The sequence below is a fragment of the Coenobita brevimanus genome, chromosome 92 (genome assembly GCF_032717465.1).
Source record: "Coenobita brevimanus isolate Jiangsu-jjx chromosome 92, ASM3271746v2, whole genome shotgun sequence".
NCBI lineage: Eukaryota > Metazoa > Arthropoda > Malacostraca > Decapoda > Coenobitidae > Coenobita > Coenobita brevimanus.
The window spans coordinates 23234072-23254263 of NC_137045.1; the positions used below are offsets into that span (position 1 = coordinate 23234072).

Below are 20192 nucleotides of genomic sequence, written 5' to 3' on the forward strand. Positions count from 1 at the left end.
GGAGAGTGGAAAGGTTACAAGAGGATGAGAAAAAGGCAGAGTATAAGAGAGAAGTGAAGGAATCTATCTATCTATCTATAGCCCGACGCCCTAATCCCGCAAAGGGTGGCCGCAGACAAAACGCCTCCAAGTCACTGTCACCCACCATTTGACTCCCCTCCCCCCAACTCACCCCCCCCTCCCTCATATACCTCTGAACTCCATCCCTCCAACTCATCCTCGGTCTACCCCTCCCTCTCCCTCCCTCCACCTCACCTACATACACCCTCTTAGTCAGTCTTTCATTCTCCATCCTCTCCACATGTCCAAACCACCTCAGTGTATTTCTCCTAATCTTTTCAACCACATCCACATCTACCCCACAACGTTCCTTCACTTCTTCATTCGTCAACCTGTCCCTCCACGTCACTCCACATGCTCCTCTCAAGTAACTCATTTCCACTGCTCTCACTCTTGACTTGTTCCCTTCTTGCAAGGTCCACGCCTCGCTTCCATACGTCAGGGTAGGGATCACAATACCATCATGCAGTGACTTCTTAACTTCCATACTCACCTCCCTATTTCTCATCACTGCTTTCAGTGTACCAACAACCTTCCTTCCCTGCTGTACCCTTTCATTTACTTCATCCCCCAAAGTTCCATCCTTACTCATCACACTACCCAAGTACTTGAATGCACTCACATTCTCCATATCCTCACCATCCAACCTCACTGCACACTCTGTGACTTCATTCCTCTCAAACACCATAACTTTACTTTTGTTTACATTAACTTTCAGCTTCCTCCTCCTACACACTGTCCCAAATTCATTCACCAAATCTTGCAACTCCCATTCATCTTCACTCAACAATACTGTATCATCAGCAAACAGCAACACCGGAAGCTTCCAAATCTCACCCTCATTCATTAGGGCCACCCCTACATCCACTGCCCTACCTTGAACCTCCTTTACAACCCCATCCATATATATATTAAACAGCCATGGAGACATTACACACCCCTGTTTCAGTCCCACATTGAGATCAAAGAACTCACTCAGCTCACCATCCACTCGCACCGTAGCCCTAGCTCCCTCATACATACTCTTCACAGCACTCAACAATTTCCCCTCCACTCCATATATTCTTAATACCTTCCACATACCTTGCCTATCTATTCTGTCATAAGCTTTCTCCAAGTCCATGAAGGCAGCATACACTTTCCTTCCCTTCTCTAGATACTTCTCCACCTAAACATCTTAGAACAAATATCTGGTCTACTACACCCTTTTCCCTTCCTAAATCCCCCTTGTTCTTCTCCAACTAGCTCCTCTGTCATATGCCTAACCCTATCAATGAGTATTCTACCATATATTTTACCAGTCACACTAAGAAGGCAAATACCCCTATGGTTACCACATACTTCTCTCTCCCCTTTTCCTTTGTACAGAGGAACAATTATACCTGATTTCCAATCCTCTGGAACCCTTCCCTCTTCCCAAGCCAATCTACACAACTTCCATATCCACTCCACAACAATCTCACCCCCATACCTAAGCATTTCACCACACACTCCATCAATTCCTGGGGCCTTTCCCAGCTTAATCTTCTTCATCGCTTCCACTACTTCCGACCTACTGATCTCTTCCTCCCTCCTCTCATCTCTTCTTCTCCCAGCCATTCCCCAACCACTTATACTCACACTGTCCTCCTCTCTACATTCAACAAATCCTCAAAGTGCTCCTTCCATCTCCTCACTTTCTCTCTCTTCTCCACCAACAATCTATTATTCCTATCTTTCACTCCCCTACTATTTCCCCTTTCACACTGCCTTACTTTCTTTATCTCCTTCCAAAACAATTTCTTACTCTCCCTCCATTTCACACTCAGATTCCTCCCAAACTCTTCATCCACTTTCTTCTTACTCTCCTTCACCAGTCTCTTAACCTCCCTTCTCCTGCTCACATATACCTCTCTCTTCTCTCTCTCATCTTCTCCCCTACCTCTACTCGCCAACCATTCACCATATGCCTTCTTCTTTTGTTCCACAGCTCGTTTCACCTTATCATTCCACCATGCTGTCCCTTGCACACCCTTGCATCTCCTCCTCACTCCACAAACCGCCTCACACGCTGCGCTTATCTCTTCCGTGAATATCTTACATACGTCTTCCACCCCTTCCATCTGCTCTAGCTCATACCTTCCCAATCTTTCTTCCACTATGCTCTTATACTCTGTCCTTTTCTCACTATCTTGCAATTTCTCCACTCTTCTCACAGGAGCTGTTTCCTCCTGTCTTCCCCTTCGCCTCCTCAACCACTTTCTTTGCAGCTCTACCTTGGCCATCACTAAGTGATGGTCCGAGACTCCATTCCCCCACCCTCTCCACACTCTTGCATCCAACACTTGTCTTCTCATTCGCTCATCCACATACGTGTAGTCTATCATTGCCTTTCGTTCAACAAGTTCACCATCCATCCTCCACATTACTCTCCATGTATACCGGTGGATCATCTTATGACGAAAGTAGGTGTTGGCTATTGCCAACCCCTTACCAGCACAGATGTCCACCAAAGCACTACCATTCCCATCTACTTCAGTTGGCACACCCCACTGACCAACCACTCCATCCACTCGTACATTCCCAACTTTGCCATTCATGTCTCCAATCAACAGCACTCTCTCGCTCCTCTCAAACTTGTCCATACATGCTTCTACTCTCGCCCAAAACTCATCTTTCACTCTTGCCACTCGATCCTCTGTTGGAGCATACACACATACAATCGCCCATGCTTGTATACCTACTTTCATCCTCACCCATACAATCCTTGCACCCACTGTTCCATACTCTCTTATATTCTCCTTCCACTTCTTGCTTATCATCAGACATACTCCCTCTCTTGCCCTCTCATTCTCACTGACTCCCGCACATATACCTACACCGTATTCCCATTCTCTCATCCTTTCACCTTTCCATTTAGTTTCAGTCAATCCACATATATCCACTTTTGCATCCTCAAGCACCTGGACAATCTCTCTCTCTTTCACTTCATCATTCATTCCTCTCACATTCCACGTTCCTAACCTCAGAATGTCCTTTGTCCGTTCCTTAGTCGTCAACGTATGGTCCGTCCGGGTCCGAGGCGCTTTATTTGCTTTTTTAGTTAGTTCTTTTTACAGGGTGGGGCACTAACCCACCACCAACCCTTTTAGTCGCCTCGTACGACAAGCAGGGATACTGGGGGAGTATTCTTGAAACCCCCCTACCCCCAGGGAATGATTGGGCAAATATGAATTGGAGCAGATGGGGGACGTGAAAGGTGTGTGCAGGATATTTACAGAAGAAATATGTGCAGCATGTGATGTGACCCCCCTGGGGGTAGGGGGGTTTTTCAAGAATACTCCCCAAGTATCCCTGCTTGTCGTAAAAGGCGACTAAAACGGTTGGCGGAGGGTTAGTGCCCCTCCCCGGAAAACAACTAACTAAAAAAACAAAAAATAAGCCTCGGACAAGGACTGACCAAACGATGATGACCAAGGACCGGACAAAGGACATGGTAATCGGAACGTGGAATGTAAGGGGAGCGAATGATGAGGTGAAAGAGAGAGAGATTGTCCAGGTGCTTGAGGGTGCGAAAGTGGATGTATGTGGAATGACTGAAACAAAATGGGGAGGAGAAAGTGTGAGAGAATGAGAGTATGGATGGGGTATATGTGCAGGAGTAGGTGAGAATGAGAGGGCAAAGGAAAGAGTATGTATAGTTGTGAGTAAAAGATGGAAGAGGAGCATACGACAATATGGATCAGTTGGGTCAAGGATTGTGTGGGTAAAGTTGAAAGTTGGAATACAAATGTGGGCGATTGTGTGTGTGTGTGCGCCAACGCAAGATCGTGCTAGAAGAGTGAGAGAAGAGTTCTGGACAAATGTAGAAGTGTGCATGGAAAAGTTTGGAAGGAATGAGAGAGTGTTTTTGATTGGTGATATGAATGGTAAAGTTGGGAATGTGAAGGTGGATGGAATAGTTGGTGAGTGGGGTGTGCCTGCTGAGATACATGAGAATGGGAGTGCGTTAGTGGACATTTGTGCTGGGAGGAGGTTGGTGATAGCCAATACCCTCTTCAGGCATAAAATGATCCACAGGTATACATGGTGAGTGATGAGAAGGGTGGGTGGTGAACTGAATGAAAGGAAGGCAATGATTGATTATGTGTGTGTGGATGAAAGGATGCGATGATGTGTAATGGATGCAAGAGTTTATAGAGGTTGGGGGAGTGGACTTTCCGACCACTAATTGGTGGTTGCCAGAATTAGAATTCAAGTAAGATGGAGGAATAGAAGAAGGGAAAGACGAGAGGAAGGAGTAGTTGCAAGGAGAGTGGAAAGGTTACAAGAGGATGAGAAAAAGGCAAAGTATAAGAGAGAAGTGGAGGAACGATTGTGGAAATATGAATTGGAGCGGATGGGAGACGTGGAAGGTGTGTGTAGGATATTTACAGAAGAAATATGTGCAGCATGTGATGTGGTGTGTGGAAGGAAGAGAAGACGAAGGGGGGTGCAAGGAACAGCGTGGTAGACTGAAGAGGTGAAACAGGCTGTGGCACAAAAGAAGAAAGCATACAATGAATGGATGAGAAATAGGGTCGTGGAAGAAGTTGAGAGGCGGAAGAGAGAGATATATGTAGAAAGAAAGAGAGAGGTGAAAAGATTAGTAAGAGAGAGTAAGAAGAGAGTGGATGAGGAATTTGGAAGGAATTTGAGTGTAAAGTGGAGGGACTGTAAGAAAATGTTCTGGAAGGAGGTGAAAAGAGTAAGACATGGTGGAAGTGAAGTTATCAGGGGAGTGAAAGATAAAAATGGTAGATTACTAGTGGAGAAGGGAGAAAAAGTGAGCAGATGGAGAAAACACTTTAAGGAACTATTGAACGTAGAGGATGGAAGTAATGCGAGTATAAGTGGCTGGGGAATGGTTGGGAGAAGGAGGGAGGTGAGAAGACAGGAAGAAATCAGTAGGATAGAAGTTGTGGAAGCAATGAAGAAAGTTAAATTGGGGAAAGCTCCAGGAATTGATGGAGTGTGTGGTGAAATGCTGAAGCATGGGGGAGAGATAGTATTAGAATGGATGTGGAAGATGTGCAGATTGGCCTGGGAGGAAGGTAGAGTCCCGGAGGATTGGAAGTCAGGTATAATTATTCCCTTGTACAAAGGAAAAGGGGAAAAAGAAGTGTGTGGTAATCATAGGGGCATTTGTCTTCTTAGTATAATAGGAAAAGTGTATGGTAGGATACTTATTGACAGAGTTAGAGAAAGAACAAAGAAATTAATTGGAGAAGAACAGGGAGACTTTAGGAAGGGAAGAGGTTGTGTAGATCAGATATTCATTCTTAGATCTTTAGTGGAAAAGTTTCTAGAGAAGGGAAAGAAGTTGTATGCAGCTTTCATGGATTTGGAGAAAGCATATGACAGGGTGGATAGACAAGGATTGTGGAAAGTGTAGTAGATGGGAAGTTGTTGAATGCTGTGAAGAGTATGTTCAATGGTGCAAAGGCTGCAGTGCGTGTGGATGGTGAACTAAGTGAATTTTTCTCTTTGAAAGTTGGGTTGAAACAGGGATGTGTCATGTCTCCATGGTTGTTCAATCTGTACATGGATGGGGTAATAAAAGAGGTAAAAGGTAGTGTAGTGGATGTTGGAGTGGCCCTGGTAAGAGAGGATAGTGTTTGGAAACTCCCTGTACTGTTGTTTGCAGATGATACTGTGTTGTTGAGTGAAGACGAAGGGGAGCTGCAAGGCTTGGTGGATGAGTTTGGGAGAGTGTGTAAGAAACGGAATATAAAGGTGAATGTAGGGAAGAGTAAAGTGATGGTCTTTGAGAGAGGTGAAGTCAGTGAATGTACAGCGAAGTTGGATGGTGAGGAATTGGAAAATGTGAGTACGTTTAAGTACTTGGGTAGTGTGATGAGTAAGGATGGAGGTTTGGAGTGTGTAGTGCTTGAAAGGGTACAGCAGGGAAGAAAGGTTGCTGGTTCTTTGAAAGCAGTGATAAGAAACAGGGAAGTGAGCATGGAAGTGAAAAAGTTACTACATGACAGTATTGTGATACCAACTCTAATGTAAGGAAGTGAAGCTTGGACGTTGTTGGAAGGACACAAGTCAAGAGTGAGAGCAGTGGAAATGAGTTATTTAAGAGGAGCCTGTGGAGTCACATGGAGAGACAGGCTAACGAATGAGGATATAAAGGAGCGTTGTGGTGTGGATGTGGATGTGATAGGAAGCGTTATGAGGAACACACTGAGGTGGTTTGGCCATGTGGAGAGGATGGAGGGTGAAAGACTGACGAAGAGAGTGTATGTGAGTGAGGTGGACGGGGGAAGAGGGAGGGGGAGGCCGAGGATGAGATGGAGGGATGGGGTGGAGAGGTATATGAGAGAGGGGTGTGTGAGTTGGGAGCAGGGCAGTGAAATGGCGGGGGACAGGACGACTTGGAGGCGATTTGTTTGTGGCCACCCCAAACGGGATTGAGGCGTCTGGCAATAGATAGATAAAAATATGTAAATTCGGATAATGGTTTAATAAGAGCCACGGCCCTGCATCCGAATAATGAACATGTCCAGATACTGAGCATCCAGATAAATGAAGGACTACTGTATATACTTTTTACATACCCTAGTGTTTTATGTTTGTGTAACAGTAATGTAATAAAGAGTTTAAGTATGAGGTCAGTCTGAGATGTCACAGCCAGTTAAGAATGATGGATGGAGTTGGGGGTTGGTAGGGGTAGAGGGAAGGGTTGGGAGCTGGGGTAGAGGCAGGTCAAGTTCTTTTCCTCCCCCCCTCCCCTCTTGCCTCTGTATACATGGGTGGGAATGGAGCACTGAGCAGAAATTAGTGCTTGTGAGTGTACTGTAGCAATACTGTATTGTATTTTATGCTTGATTTTAACCTTTTTCTCATGGGACACTTTTAAGGATAAAGGGTTGAGACTAATAATAGCACAATATCCAGCTCCATGCCAAATGTTGAGCTGATGGGGGGATACTATGCAATAATCAGCATTTCACTTCATTCAACTTAGGGCGTGGCTGAATTAATACAGATAACTGAGAGTTCACTCTATTACAGTAAACCCTCGATATACAGAAACATCTTTTAACCCGTCACGTCCCGACCACTTTTGCACCTCCAACACCCCCCAGTCTCGACCATTTTAGGAAAAATTTTTTTTTGGCTAAAACCTCCGCTTTTGGTGAGAAACATAAAAAATTCATAAAGAAATCGCTCACCTGAGGTTTAAAATACTCGATACAGGTAGGAGTATCCTTACCTTACAGGGTTTTCTATCAGGCTGGCTGCAAAGAAAACGAGTTCTATGGGAGGATAACTATTCCACACCACTCCTAAACGGTATTTATTTATTTATTTGGTACGAATTTATATGTAGTACAAGAGTATATTGGTTTTCAAACAGTAATATAGGCATTATAGGCATTGTTTCACTCACTAACTCATCACCATTCCTGACCTTCTTTTGCCACATTACCTGATCATCATTTCTGACTGTTTCTTCCTCTAATGCTATGTAAACTTTGTCCTCCACATTGTCATCGATTGGGGAATCACTCTGGCCCTGAATGTCTTTATTGGCCAGATCACTAGTAACAGGTGAATTGCCAAGACAATGGCGTGCGGGGTGTGGGGGGGGGGAGGGAGGTTATGCGGTGTAAAGCATTGTCCCTGCTTGGCATCTCGTAGAGGAATAGAGGAAGGTGTCCCGTGTATACGTACGAAAAATCACGTGCGAAAATTGAAAATTATGCAAATTAGGGACCTTGCAATTGCAAAACGTACCAGTACGTCGACGGGACTTGCAAATGCAAAATGTTGCAACGTACCCATACGTTGACGGGACGTCTCGGGTTTATGAATTTCTGTTTGAACGACCACCTTGAGCTTGCTGAACATGATGTTCATTTAATGAATTTTCATTCGGTAAAAGAATAGATGAGCGGAAAACACCAACCAGCGTGGTGTCCCTACACACACACGCACACACACACAATGGTTCCTCTGCATCCTGCGGAATGCTGCATCAGAGTCTGGGTGACCCACACCATGAGAGGAGCCATAAATAGAGCATTTATTGAGAAAAAATACCATTTAGACCTAGCTGTATTTACCTAATTGTGATATACAGGAAATGAGCTACAGTCGTGGGGTCCCGTCACTGTCTCTCAGTGAGTCAAATTTAGCTTTAAACTCGTTTAAGTTTTTAGACTAGACAATCTCTTTGTCCAGGCTATTCCACAGGTCTATACATCTATAAGGAAAACTATATATCTTGATATCCTTCAAGCAGCTTGGTTTCTTCAGTTTCATTCCGTGTCCTCTTGTTACTCTCTTCTCCCATAAAAACAGATCTTCTTTGTCAATTTCATCTACTCCCACCATGGTCCTGAACACTGCAATCATGTTGCCTCTCTTTCCCCTTTCTTCTAAGGAAGGCAAATCCAGCTTTTCCAGCCTCTCTCTGTACGACAGATCTATCAGACTGGGGACCATTTCGGCTGCTGTTCTTTGTATTCTCTCAATCTTGTTTATATCGTTCTTTTTGTGTGAGGACCACATTACTGCTGCACATTCTAACCTGGGACGAATCATGGCCACTATCAATTTTTTCATCATCTCCTCATCCATATAATGAAAAGCTGCTCTTATATTGGTCAAGAGTTTATATGTCTCTCTAACTGCCTTGTTAATGTGTTTTTCAGGTGACAAACTGTCCTGAAGCAGCACTCCCAAATCTTTCTCTTCCCTCGCTTTTGTGATTGGTTCGTTACCCATCAAATAATTCAATGATGGCCTCTTGGTACTTTTAATTACCCATTTCCAATATTTTACATTTCTTTGCATTAAATTTAATTTCCCACATCCAGCTCTAATCGTGTATCTTATCCAGATCCTCCTGCAGCATTTTACAATCCTCCTCAACCACTACCTTCAAGATCTTTGCATCATCAGAAAACAGACTTGCATAACTGTTCACTCCATCTACCATATCATTTACATAAATCAGGAACATTACTGGCGCCAACACCGAGCCCTGTGGGACTCCATTTGTTACTTCCCTCCATCCAGTCATCCTATCCTTTATTACTGTCCTCATTTGTCTGTCTCTCAAAAAATCTCTCATCCATTCCAGGAGGTTCCCCTTCAGTCCTCCTATATGCTCTAGATTCCACATTAGTCTCTTATGGGGTACCTTGGCGAAGGCCTTCTCCAAATCTAAATACACACAATCCACCCAACCATCTCTCTCCTGTAGCACATCAATCACTCGAGTAAAAACTCAACAAGTTGGAAACACATGACCTTCCACTTCTAAATCCAAACTGACTATCAGCCAAAATATTAATCTCTTCCAGATATTTTATCCATCTATCTTTCAGAATTCTCTCGCACAATTTTGCGACCAGGTTGGTTAGGGACACTGGTCTATAATTCAGGGCTTCTTCCCTGTTTCCTCCCTTACAAAGTGGTACCACATTTGCCATCTTCCGTTCTTGAGGCACTTTCCCCTCTTCCAGAAAACACACAATTATACTGTGAATCTTATCCGCCAGTTGTTTTCTGCATTCCTTCAGTATTCAGTTAGAGATTCCATCTGGTCCTAGGGCTTTCCTTACATCTTGAGTTTCCAGTAATTTATACACTTCCTGTACTTCCACTTTTATATCTTTTATCACTACATTTCTAGTCACTCCCTCCCCTTCCACAAATTCCTTTTCATTAGTGAAAACTGATTGGAAACATTTGTTCATTATTTCTGCTTGCATTGCTGCATTTTTATGGACCTCTCCTTCTACTTTCAGTTTGGTGATTCCTTCTTTTTGTTTCAGTTTGCCACTGACAAATCTATAAAACAGTTTGGGTTCATCCTTACATTTATCTATTATACCTTTTTCAAAATATCTTTCTTCCTCTACACGTATTCTTGTGTATGTTCCCACTTCCTCTGTATCTCTCTTGTTTCTCTGAATTTTCTCCAAGTTGCATTTTCAAAAAATTTTCTCAATCCTGTAAAGTTTGCTTTCCCAAAGTTGTATCTTCCCTGCCTATAAAGCTCGTCTCTTGGCTCCATGTTCCCTGATATCATCTGGAACTCAATTAACCACATGATCACTTTTTTGATTAGGACACAGATACAGTAATCACTCTAATATCCGGACGCCCAATATCCGAACATCCCCACTATCCGGACATAAGAATGTTTCATACTGTACTTTTTTCCATACTATACTTACCTCATTTCACTCTTTAATGTCCTTTATTGGTGTGAATAGGGTGTTAGGAGGTATGCATGTGCAGTAGGAAGGTGTTTTTCTGAGTTAGGCTAGGTTAGGGTCCATAAGTACCAGTCCAGGAGCCAGTCACCAGAATGTTTATTATTGTATGAACCTACTTCTAAACCCTCATTTTATGTTTCTTTTGCATTTATTTCAGTCATTTATGTGCCTTATTGGTGTGATTTGGGTCTTAAATAGGTGCTATGCATGTCCAGAGGGAGTTGTATAGGTGTTTCTCTGAGTTAGGGTCCATAAGTACAAGTCCATAAGCTGGGGCCCAATATCCGGACAGAACCAATATCCGGACCTACCTATGGCTCTATTAGGTTGGATATTGGAGTGATTACTGTATTTCAAGGATTCTATTACATCGGGTTCTTTGGTAAACAGTAAGTATAGTCTTGCTGGTGTTTCCTCACCTCAGAACCGTGTCTCTTCTCTGACCCATTGCGTCAGCACATTGTTCATTGCTATAGTAGGACTCGCGTAAGTTTGCGGCTGTGGTGTGGCCCGCACCTGTGTACAGTGTTGCCACGTTTTCTATACCGTTCTCTCTCTCTCTCTCTCTCTCTCCTGGCGGGAAATGTGAGCCACCCTGAGTACTTTTGATTCTTTTATAAATTATTTATAATTGTGCTTTCATTTGTTAATTTCGTTTTGTTATATTTAGTGATATTTATCATTTTTTGTATACGGCATATGCCTACTATTTTGTCCTACATATTAGCTTATGATTATAAATGTGATTATTCCTCGCCCTTAAAATTACAGTAAAAGCCAGTAAATGTGAGCATTTTTCCCTAGCAACACCTGTACAAGCTATGCTTGGGTCTACGGAGGGGTACGTACTTTACCTTAGGCCAGACTGAGTGTGTCAGTGTTGCCACTCACAAGAATTATATGAATTATTTCTTTTACTCTGGATATTGGCATATTTCTTCTTTTTTCAGGCTCATTATCTTATATCCATAACTGTGATATTATTACCCACCCTAAAATTACGCTAAAAACCATTAAAAGTGACTACAATTTCTTTTAGCAACACTGTACAATATGTATGCCATGTTTCTGTGTTACTGTATAAATATTTTATGCATAATAAGATTACTGCTGATTCATCCATCAAAATACACAAGTGTAAGTTTTATTCATCTGAATTTATTGAATTTGTGATGCCTTGTACATAAATAGCTTCCGTTTCACATCGCAAGTTGCGGAAACGTGGCACCATTGTACACAGGTGCGGGCCACACCACAGCCGCAAACTTATGCGAGTCCTACTTTATATTTAATAATATAATGCCACATGAATCTTTGCTGCCTCCTGAGTCCCATTCCTCCCAGTTCACCTCTTTACAACTGAAGTCACCCACCAAAATTATATTGTTGCTTTTCTCAATCATTTTATGTAATAACTAGCCATGTCTGACAACATTTCCTGGTATTCATCATCACTCCATGCTCTTGCCTTGGGGGGAACATACACTACTGCCGTATCTCTTTTGCTATTCTCTCCATTTTCAAATTTCATATTTATCACTTCAGCCCTGCCTTCTCCCATTTCCACAGTATCTACATTTATGTTGTTCTTCACTGCTATCATCACTCCTCCTCCTGTTTTTTCTTTTCTGTCTCTTCTCCACAGTTTGTATTTACCATCTCCCATATGAACATCAATATCTTCTCTTAATTTGGTCTCTACAAAGCACAAAACATCATGTTCATGTACCCTCAAAAAATCGTTGATTTCTAGCCTTGCCGATATTAAACCATCGACATTAATATATGTTACCTTCCAGTTATTTTTCATGTATTTTATACCCTCTTTTCTCCTTCTCTCTGCCGGTATCACTTCCTTAATTTCTGATCGATGACTCTCCAATAAAACACTGTCTTCTCTTCCTCCATCCTCTGTTCGTTTTTTATCTTTGCTTCCTTTACTAACTCCTTTATATTAACTCTTTCTCCCCCATTTGCATCTCTCCTTATCCAAATATTTTTTTTAATCCTTCCTTGTCTGATAATTTCCATGTTCTACTGATAATTTCACTTACTGTTGCCTGAGACTTAAACTTTACCTTCAATGGCCTTGCCTCTCCTTCCTTGTGTTTTCCTAACCTAAACACCTCCTCAATCTCTTCTTGAGCTTCGTTGTTTACCTCCATGACTACTAATATTTCTTTAACTTTAATCAGGTCTTCTTTTTCTCTTTCTTATCTTATTGTCATACGTTTTTCTTTTTTCTCTTTCTGATCTTATTGTCATACGTTTTTCTTTTTTCTCTTTCTGATCTTATTGTCATACGTTTTTCTATAACTCCTGAAATTATTACACATTTTTTCTTATCTGCTACATCCCTAACTAAAGATTCTCTACTTCTCAGTACCCTAACCACTTCCCTCTCCACCTTTTCCTTGCTTTGTTGTTCTATAATCTCTTTCAAATTTACATTTCCCTCTTGCTGAATTTTCTTCCACCCCTTATGTTGCTCCTTGATTTCTTTAATGAGCTCATCCTGTATTCTTGATTTGGATTCATACTCATCTAGTTTGTTTTTCATCCTGTCTCTTTCTTCTTCCAACCTCTTATTCTCCCTCGTAAGCTGTTTTATTTCATTTGAGGCTCATTCATTGCTCACTTTTAATTCAGTAACTTCTCTTTCTTGTTCATCACTGTGTACAAATTTTTTCCAGTTTATTTCGCAGACTTTTGATCTCGTTTTCCTGCTTGATGGTCCATTCCAGTAATTCTTTAATTACTGCCCATACCTTTTTTATCTCCTGGACATTCCTCTCTGCTGTTTTTTCCACACCTGCTATTCTTGTTTGGTTCAACTTAATACTTCCATTTGCTACATCCTCTTCAGAAAAGCCCTAATACTCTCTCTCGTCGCTTGTAAATAATGCACCGTCCCTGTCCGCCATGAATGAACCATATGGAGACTTTCTATTATCACTGTATCTTGTTCATTTTAAGACCGAAACCTCATTTTTTTTTTACTACCGTCTGATGGGACCACCACTCACACACTCATTAACATAATCACAAATAGGCTGGTTTTCTTTTCATCGCTGATTCAGCGATTATTTCCCCACAATCCAGGAAGAGCTCCGTCTCTGTCGGCGACCTGTATGCTATAGTGTATGACTGTACAGCCAAATGACGCTCTCTATTTAACGACCTTTGTTCGTAAGATGTCACAACACCTGGGAAATTTCTGAACAGCACAATGTTTGGCTTTAACGTCACCGGTCTGGAACCAATTAATTAGTTATATGAGGGTTTGTTCATTCATTTTTGACGGCTCCAACATGCTTGCATGCGTTCACCTTGGTTACCTAATGGCAGCTCTCCAGGCTGCTCAATATCTGGCAGCTTCTCTATTTAGTTCCTTATCCCTGAGGTCACAATCAATGACATCATCCCAGGTCTTTTTCGGTCTACCTCTCACAACCCTACCCCTAACATGAACACTTCTCACTTTCTGCACCCAGTTATCATCCCTCATCCTCTCCACATGTCCAAACCATCTCAGTCTACCTCTCCTCATCACAACACCAATACACTCCAATCCCTACCCCTCAACTCTTCCACTGTAAACCTAACCCTCCCAGGCCTCACACTCAGGGATGCACTGCACATCCACCTAATCACTGTCATTTCTGTAAGTTTGAGCCTGATGGTGCACTGTATTATTGTGACTGACCATGATGATGACTAGGATGACGACAAAGATGACGATGATGATGATGATAAAATGAACTGTTATATATCCAAGGGGTGGTTGGGGTTCATTGCTCACGTAATGCCACTCAGGGATGAGGAAGGCTGCTCACTCTCATCTTAAATGTCAGGACCAACTTGCCTAGCCCTGGGCTCTTATGCTCCTCATGGGGCAACATAGGATTGGATGATCGATGGATGGATGTTATTATTATTACTATTACTGTATTATGGCTGACAATGACGATGACTACTGTAGTGTGAAGATGAAGATGACGATGATGATGATAAAACTAACTGTTACATACCTGTAATGCAAGAGACTTACTGGATTGAGTTTTGTTCTCTGATGAGACAGTGGAGCCAAATACATTCTTATTAGCACTGTCCCCACTTGGTTTGCTGCCCAGACCAGTAAAGAACCCAGTTCCTGTTCCAGAGCCTGTGGTAATAAAGTAATTACTAAAAAGTATGATACTGTAATAATCTGCCATTTCTCTCTTTCCTCTGATTCATTACTTCCCTTCATCACAGCGTATCAAATACATAATGAATTTTTAAAAATGCAAACGGAGAAAACGAAGGGCTGGCGGCCTGTAAAAAGACGTTCTTTCCATGAGATTTTGATAAAATGAGCACACAAATGAAGACTCACTGCATACATAAAGACCTGAGAATACAAGTTAGCCCTTGCATTAGACAGCTGGACAGAAAAGGGGGTGAGAATACACACCTAGGTAGTAACCCCCCCCCCCTTGCCATAATAGGAGAGATGCAGAACAGTTCAGAAAAGCAGCAGCCACTGGAACAGTGATAGCAGAAGGAGAAAGATTGCAATGCCGTGGCAAAGAGAGAGAGGTTTGTGGGAGTCAGTGAGAGGAAAGGAGCTGTTAAGATAGAAAAGCCCTCGACTCCTCCCTATTTAGAAATGCTACATGAGGTGAGACTCCCACACGTGAGCTATACTCCACATCATCAACAACTGCACAGGGTTAAAGAATGTACAAAATCAGTTTGGCACACAATCTCTGGGAAAGCTCATTTTACAAGGGAAATACAGTGTAATATTAAAATCTGTAATTTCAAAAATTCATGACAGTTTAAGGTTGCCATCTTCCATCTGAAACTGAGATTTAGATTAGTAAAGTTCATGAGGTAAGAGTTTTTTTATCGGAAAAAGTCTTGGAAAAGTTGCCCATCTTAAGAGACATGTCATACTGCTATGTACAGTTTACTCAGCAAATATGCCTGATCTGGCCCACTTTTGACTGTCAAACTGTGTTTAATGAGTAGGTGCAATTTACTCAAGGTTAAACAGGAATGGTTGACCTTCCATGATGTTCTTGGTGCCCTGTGTGCTGTGAACTGTGTACTACAAGGAGGTACTGTATCAGAAAGCTCACAGGACAAACGTATCATTAAAAACCTTAGGAGAAATTTCTCTACCATTACAATCTTAGCAGTCATAACCATCCTAGCTTCAACCTTTTAAGGCCTCAGATGAGTCTCTCAACATCCAAAAAATGCTGCTGATGGCTGCAAAGATGGGTAATCCCCCTTCAGTATGGATACCTCTGATGAACAAGAGCAATGAATGAATCACACTTTCAAACCTAAACCATTCAGAGAAGTCAATACAACTTTAATATTTTATCTAGGTAACAAACTTTTCATTTACTTCAACTGACAACCATGTACCTTTAAAATAATGGATAGTAAAAATACTGTAATCTGCCTACTTTAAACATACACTTTCTGGTTCATGAGCTGAGTGAAAAGTAATGTTTTCAACCTCATAAGTGGAGACTGCAAAAATACAGAGAAACCTCAGTATCCAAAGGAGTTATGTTAAAGAAAGAACTTGCTGCTGCTGTTGCTTAATTCCAGTCTGTCTTGCTGAGCAGACTCGTTAACTGCAGGTAAGGAACTTCCCCAATGGGACCATCTTACAGGCTCTCTACATCGTTGATGTTGGGTCAGCGTCTTAATATGGCATGTGCTAAGCAGTGTTCAGTCAGGTTTAGAGCACATTTTTATAATGATAATGAAGGGGAGGTATTCTAAAGAGAGTTCGGGTACCATTCGCCAGGTGAGAATAGGTGAAAGTGTGGGAGAACAAAAACGTCTTGGGATGATGGAGAGTGTTGCGCTTGGTAAGGGATGTAAGTGTATTGTTATGTGTCACTAAGTAAATCAAGTGAATAAGAGAACATACTGTAAGGTCACATTCATGTGTCACCTGCCTCAAAATATTCATGTAGTCTCAAATTATGAATGACAAGGCAATAATTCTAATTTAACCCCCATCCAAGAAAGATATTTGAAAAATATTGCCCAACATAATACTTTTACTATCATAATTCAACTTTAATTCTTTCAATTTCATTTTGCTATCCTGCATACACCAGTACTCCACCCATTTTGCCAGTATACAAGATCTTCTTCAAAGCAAATCAAAGTGAAATTAAGGTTTATGAAAGGGTATCATTAATTCCAAACCTTTTCCCTGTCAACATTAGTTTTCCATAAAGCCAAGATAGAAATTTACTGTTAAAAGAAGCTGACTGTTTCAACTAACGACGCTTATATATCAAACAAAAACACTGCACAAAATGCTTACCAGTTCCAAAACTGACAGTCCCAAAAAGGGAAGAATCTTGCTTTGATGAGCTGAAAAATAAAATACATGGATTTCAGTAAACAAGCATGAAAAAATCACTGCAATCTGTCATCAACAAAATATGATCTACAAGGATTCTGTATTGATGCAACCTTTATGCCCTGCCTAGGAGTATGGTATGGTCAGCTGAGGCAGAGGGGTTCCTCTAGAATGGTACAATGAGTCTGAAATGAAATTTTGAAGGTAGATTTGCATTCTTTGCTGTATGGTGGACCTTCTGACTCAGTGGTCAAATTGACATATACTCTCTGACCCCATAACTGCTTACCTGGGTTTCATATGGCTTACAAACCTACTTCCTGTGGCTGCCAACAGTGCCATAATAGAAGGGGGAATGGGTTCTTCTGGGTATGAAAAACTGCAGCTCATTAATACTCACTCTTTCCCTAATCATACACTTTAGAACTCTCCATGATTTTCATTATCTGATCAAACCAATTCAGACCTCTATAGTCACCCTTTGAAAATGTTCATAATCACACTCTCCAGCCAATCACTTAATTCATAACAATCATTTATAATAGCATTTACCAAATCTGTTACAGTACTAATCTCACTTCTACATATTCAGATACTTTCAACATCTTTACTACCAATCTAGACACAACCATGGCTTCACATGGAGGGAAGTGCCTAGCAGAGTTCCACAGGGCTCAGTGCTGGCAACAATTATGTTTTTGGTATATATAAATGACATAGACAGTAACACTAGAAATGGAAGCTATATAAATATGTTTGCTCATGACTCAAAAATACAAAGGAAAATTACTGACACAGATTCTTGCAGAGAGCTATGAGTGGATTTAATTAAACTTCATGAATGGAGCAATAAATGGCAAATGGAATTTAATGTGGGCACATGTCATGTAATAAGGTTTGGAAAATGTGAAAAAAGACCAGATTGGGATTATAAGTTAGGAAGTTCAATCCTACACATCAGAAAAGGAGAAGGACCTAGGAATGATTATCAGTAACAGACTAGCTCCGGCTGACCACATCAGTGAGAAGGTACATAACATGTATACATTGCTTGCTATTATGAGAACAGCATTCACATACAGTCAAGTTGCCTAAGGCGCGGCTAACAGGTTCTGGACCGAGCCAGTGCCATAGAAAACCGCGCCATACAAATAACTAAATCTATGGCAAAAATACAATCTGGTTCTGGACGTTCGCCCAAAGTACCCCTTTACACCCCACTTTTCCCTATTTTTCCCCACTTTACACATGCACACAATCAAGCAATCAGTCAAACAAAAATGACAACCCACCTTAATCACTTCCTGTGTCAGTCCAAGTTGTCTCCAAGACCAAAACAAACACTACCACACCAATACACACAGTGTTACTCGTAAATCATTGCAACAACACAATAATCACACTTGCATAATGTTGGCCTGGTGCTACAAGATGTATACTGTAGTATGATGCTTAGCTGAGACGTGATGATAGCAGGGGGGCACACGTTAACGAGTGAAAAAGACAGGGCTTTGAAGGGGTGGCAAGACTGCGCAACTGAACCAAAACAATGCTCTGCATGCCAGGACCACCATCTTGCCTGAGACAAGCGATGGTCGCCTTGTGTGTGCCTGGCGTTTCGTACGAAATTTTCTCATGGCAATATTGTCTATCTATCTATCTATCTATTGCCAGACGCCATAATCCCATAAGGGGTGACCATTTGACTCTGAGTTATTTGTTTTACAGGGAGGGGCACTAGCCCTCCACCAACCCACTTGTTGACACGTAGGGAGCACGTATGGTTTGGTTATATGGTTACCACCCAGCATTGTAAATGGTTTCTTGGCTTACAAGAAACCATTTGGCTTGCCACTCAATGTAAAGCAATCTGTAATGGAAAGAAAAGCAATAAGAAGTGACAGGAAAGATGGGAGAAATAGGAAGAGAGGAGGGCAGGCACAGAAAAAGAATGATAAATGCTAAGGAAGAAGTAGGCAGCACTACATCGTCAGTGGATGATGGTCGCCACCACCTACCACTGCAATATCATTATAGTGGCAAATTCATCGTAAATTGCATTTTGGGGTGTAACTTTTTAGTTATCATTGTAGCGAATCATCGTATACTGGTTTAACTTATAACGAGTAGTGACTGTACTGTACGTACCAAACCATGACAATGATAGTGCATAAGTGGAAGGGGTAGGGTTGGGGTTCCGAGGCAAGAGGTGCGTTTCAAACCTTGCCAATCCAGCGCCATAGGTATAGTTTGTGTGTGTGTGTGTGTGTGTGTGTGTGTGTGTGTGTGTGTGTGTGTGTGTGTGTGTTTTTTTGGGGGGGGTCTGGAACGTTGTTGTGTCATAGAAAACCGTGCCATAGAAGCACGCAGCACAGGCAACTTGACTGTATATAAATGAAGATATGCTGAAAGAAATAACGTCATTCATCACGACCAACCCTGAAGTATGCATCAGTAGTCTGGAATCCTGATCTCAAAAAATACATAGATAAGACAGAAAAAGTACAAAGGGCCACTACAAGATGCGTACCAAGCTTAAGGGATTTAAGCTACGAAGAAAGACTAGAAAAACTGAATCTACCAACACAACAGGAGAGAAGGAAAGAGGAAACACAATTATGCTTATATAAATGCATCTCAGGGAAAGAGAAAATTGACAAAAATGAATATATAACCTATAGGGAAGCATCAGCAAGAAGACACTGCAAACAACTACATAAAATGAGAGGCGATAAAGATGTAAGGAAATTCAGTTTCCCAAATAGGGTAACTGATCAGTGGAATGCAATACCAAATAAAATAGTGTGTTCCAAAACTTTTCATAAACCTGAGAATATGTATGACAAAAATGGTTTAATACACAGAACAGTACGAGCTTGACTCATTCCTGTAAAGATACAATTAGGTAAGAACATTTTATCAGCTAACTTAACTACAGTCCTTTGATCAACCATGGCCAAGGGCCTGACACTGGTTCAGCTATCCCCTGATGATCCCTTTCCAGTCAAACTCCACAGTCTGAAGGTGATTGCAATGTACTCTTTATCCATCCATGATACCCTTACCACTAGCTACCATCCTACCTTACCTTCAGTTCACTAACAATACCCCTACTTCCTCCCATCATTCACACAGTTATTCTAAATACTGTACTTCATTTCTGTCATCAGCACTATATAGTTTGTTCAATAAGGGTTCCTCAGACTGTCTTAGCCTCATGTACCTCTCTTCTAGTTCTACAGTTAACTACAAAATACTTCTCCCAGTCCTTTATCACACTAGCACATTCCATAAAAGATATTCTTTAGTCTCTTGTCACTGCCTCATATTCTTAACGCATCAATCTCATAATTCCTCCACCAAGACAATTTATGCCTTGGTGACCACCTTGTCCAGCCAAAGTGGCTTTCAGGATGTCCTCCTTTAAAGAATCATACCGTTCACTTATGTTTCAGCACCTCATCTCACCACCTCTCAACACACGTAAGTAA

General features: G+C 41.6%; 1 protein-coding gene across 1 annotated transcript in view; it reads right to left on the minus strand.

Moving 5' to 3' along the window:
- The window catches only part of LOC145412164 (uncharacterized), a 446682-nt gene that overhangs the window by 158389 nt on the left and 268101 nt on the right, over nucleotides 1–20192 (minus strand). The window contains exons 15-16 of the mRNA XM_080282099.1: nucleotides 16663–16712; nucleotides 14371–14484 (exon numbers count right to left, since the gene is read on the minus strand). Of these exons, the coding sequence (XP_080138225.1) occupies nucleotides 14371–14484; nucleotides 16663–16712 (164 nt within the window). The remainder of the gene's footprint in view (nucleotides 1–14370; nucleotides 14485–16662; nucleotides 16713–20192) is intronic.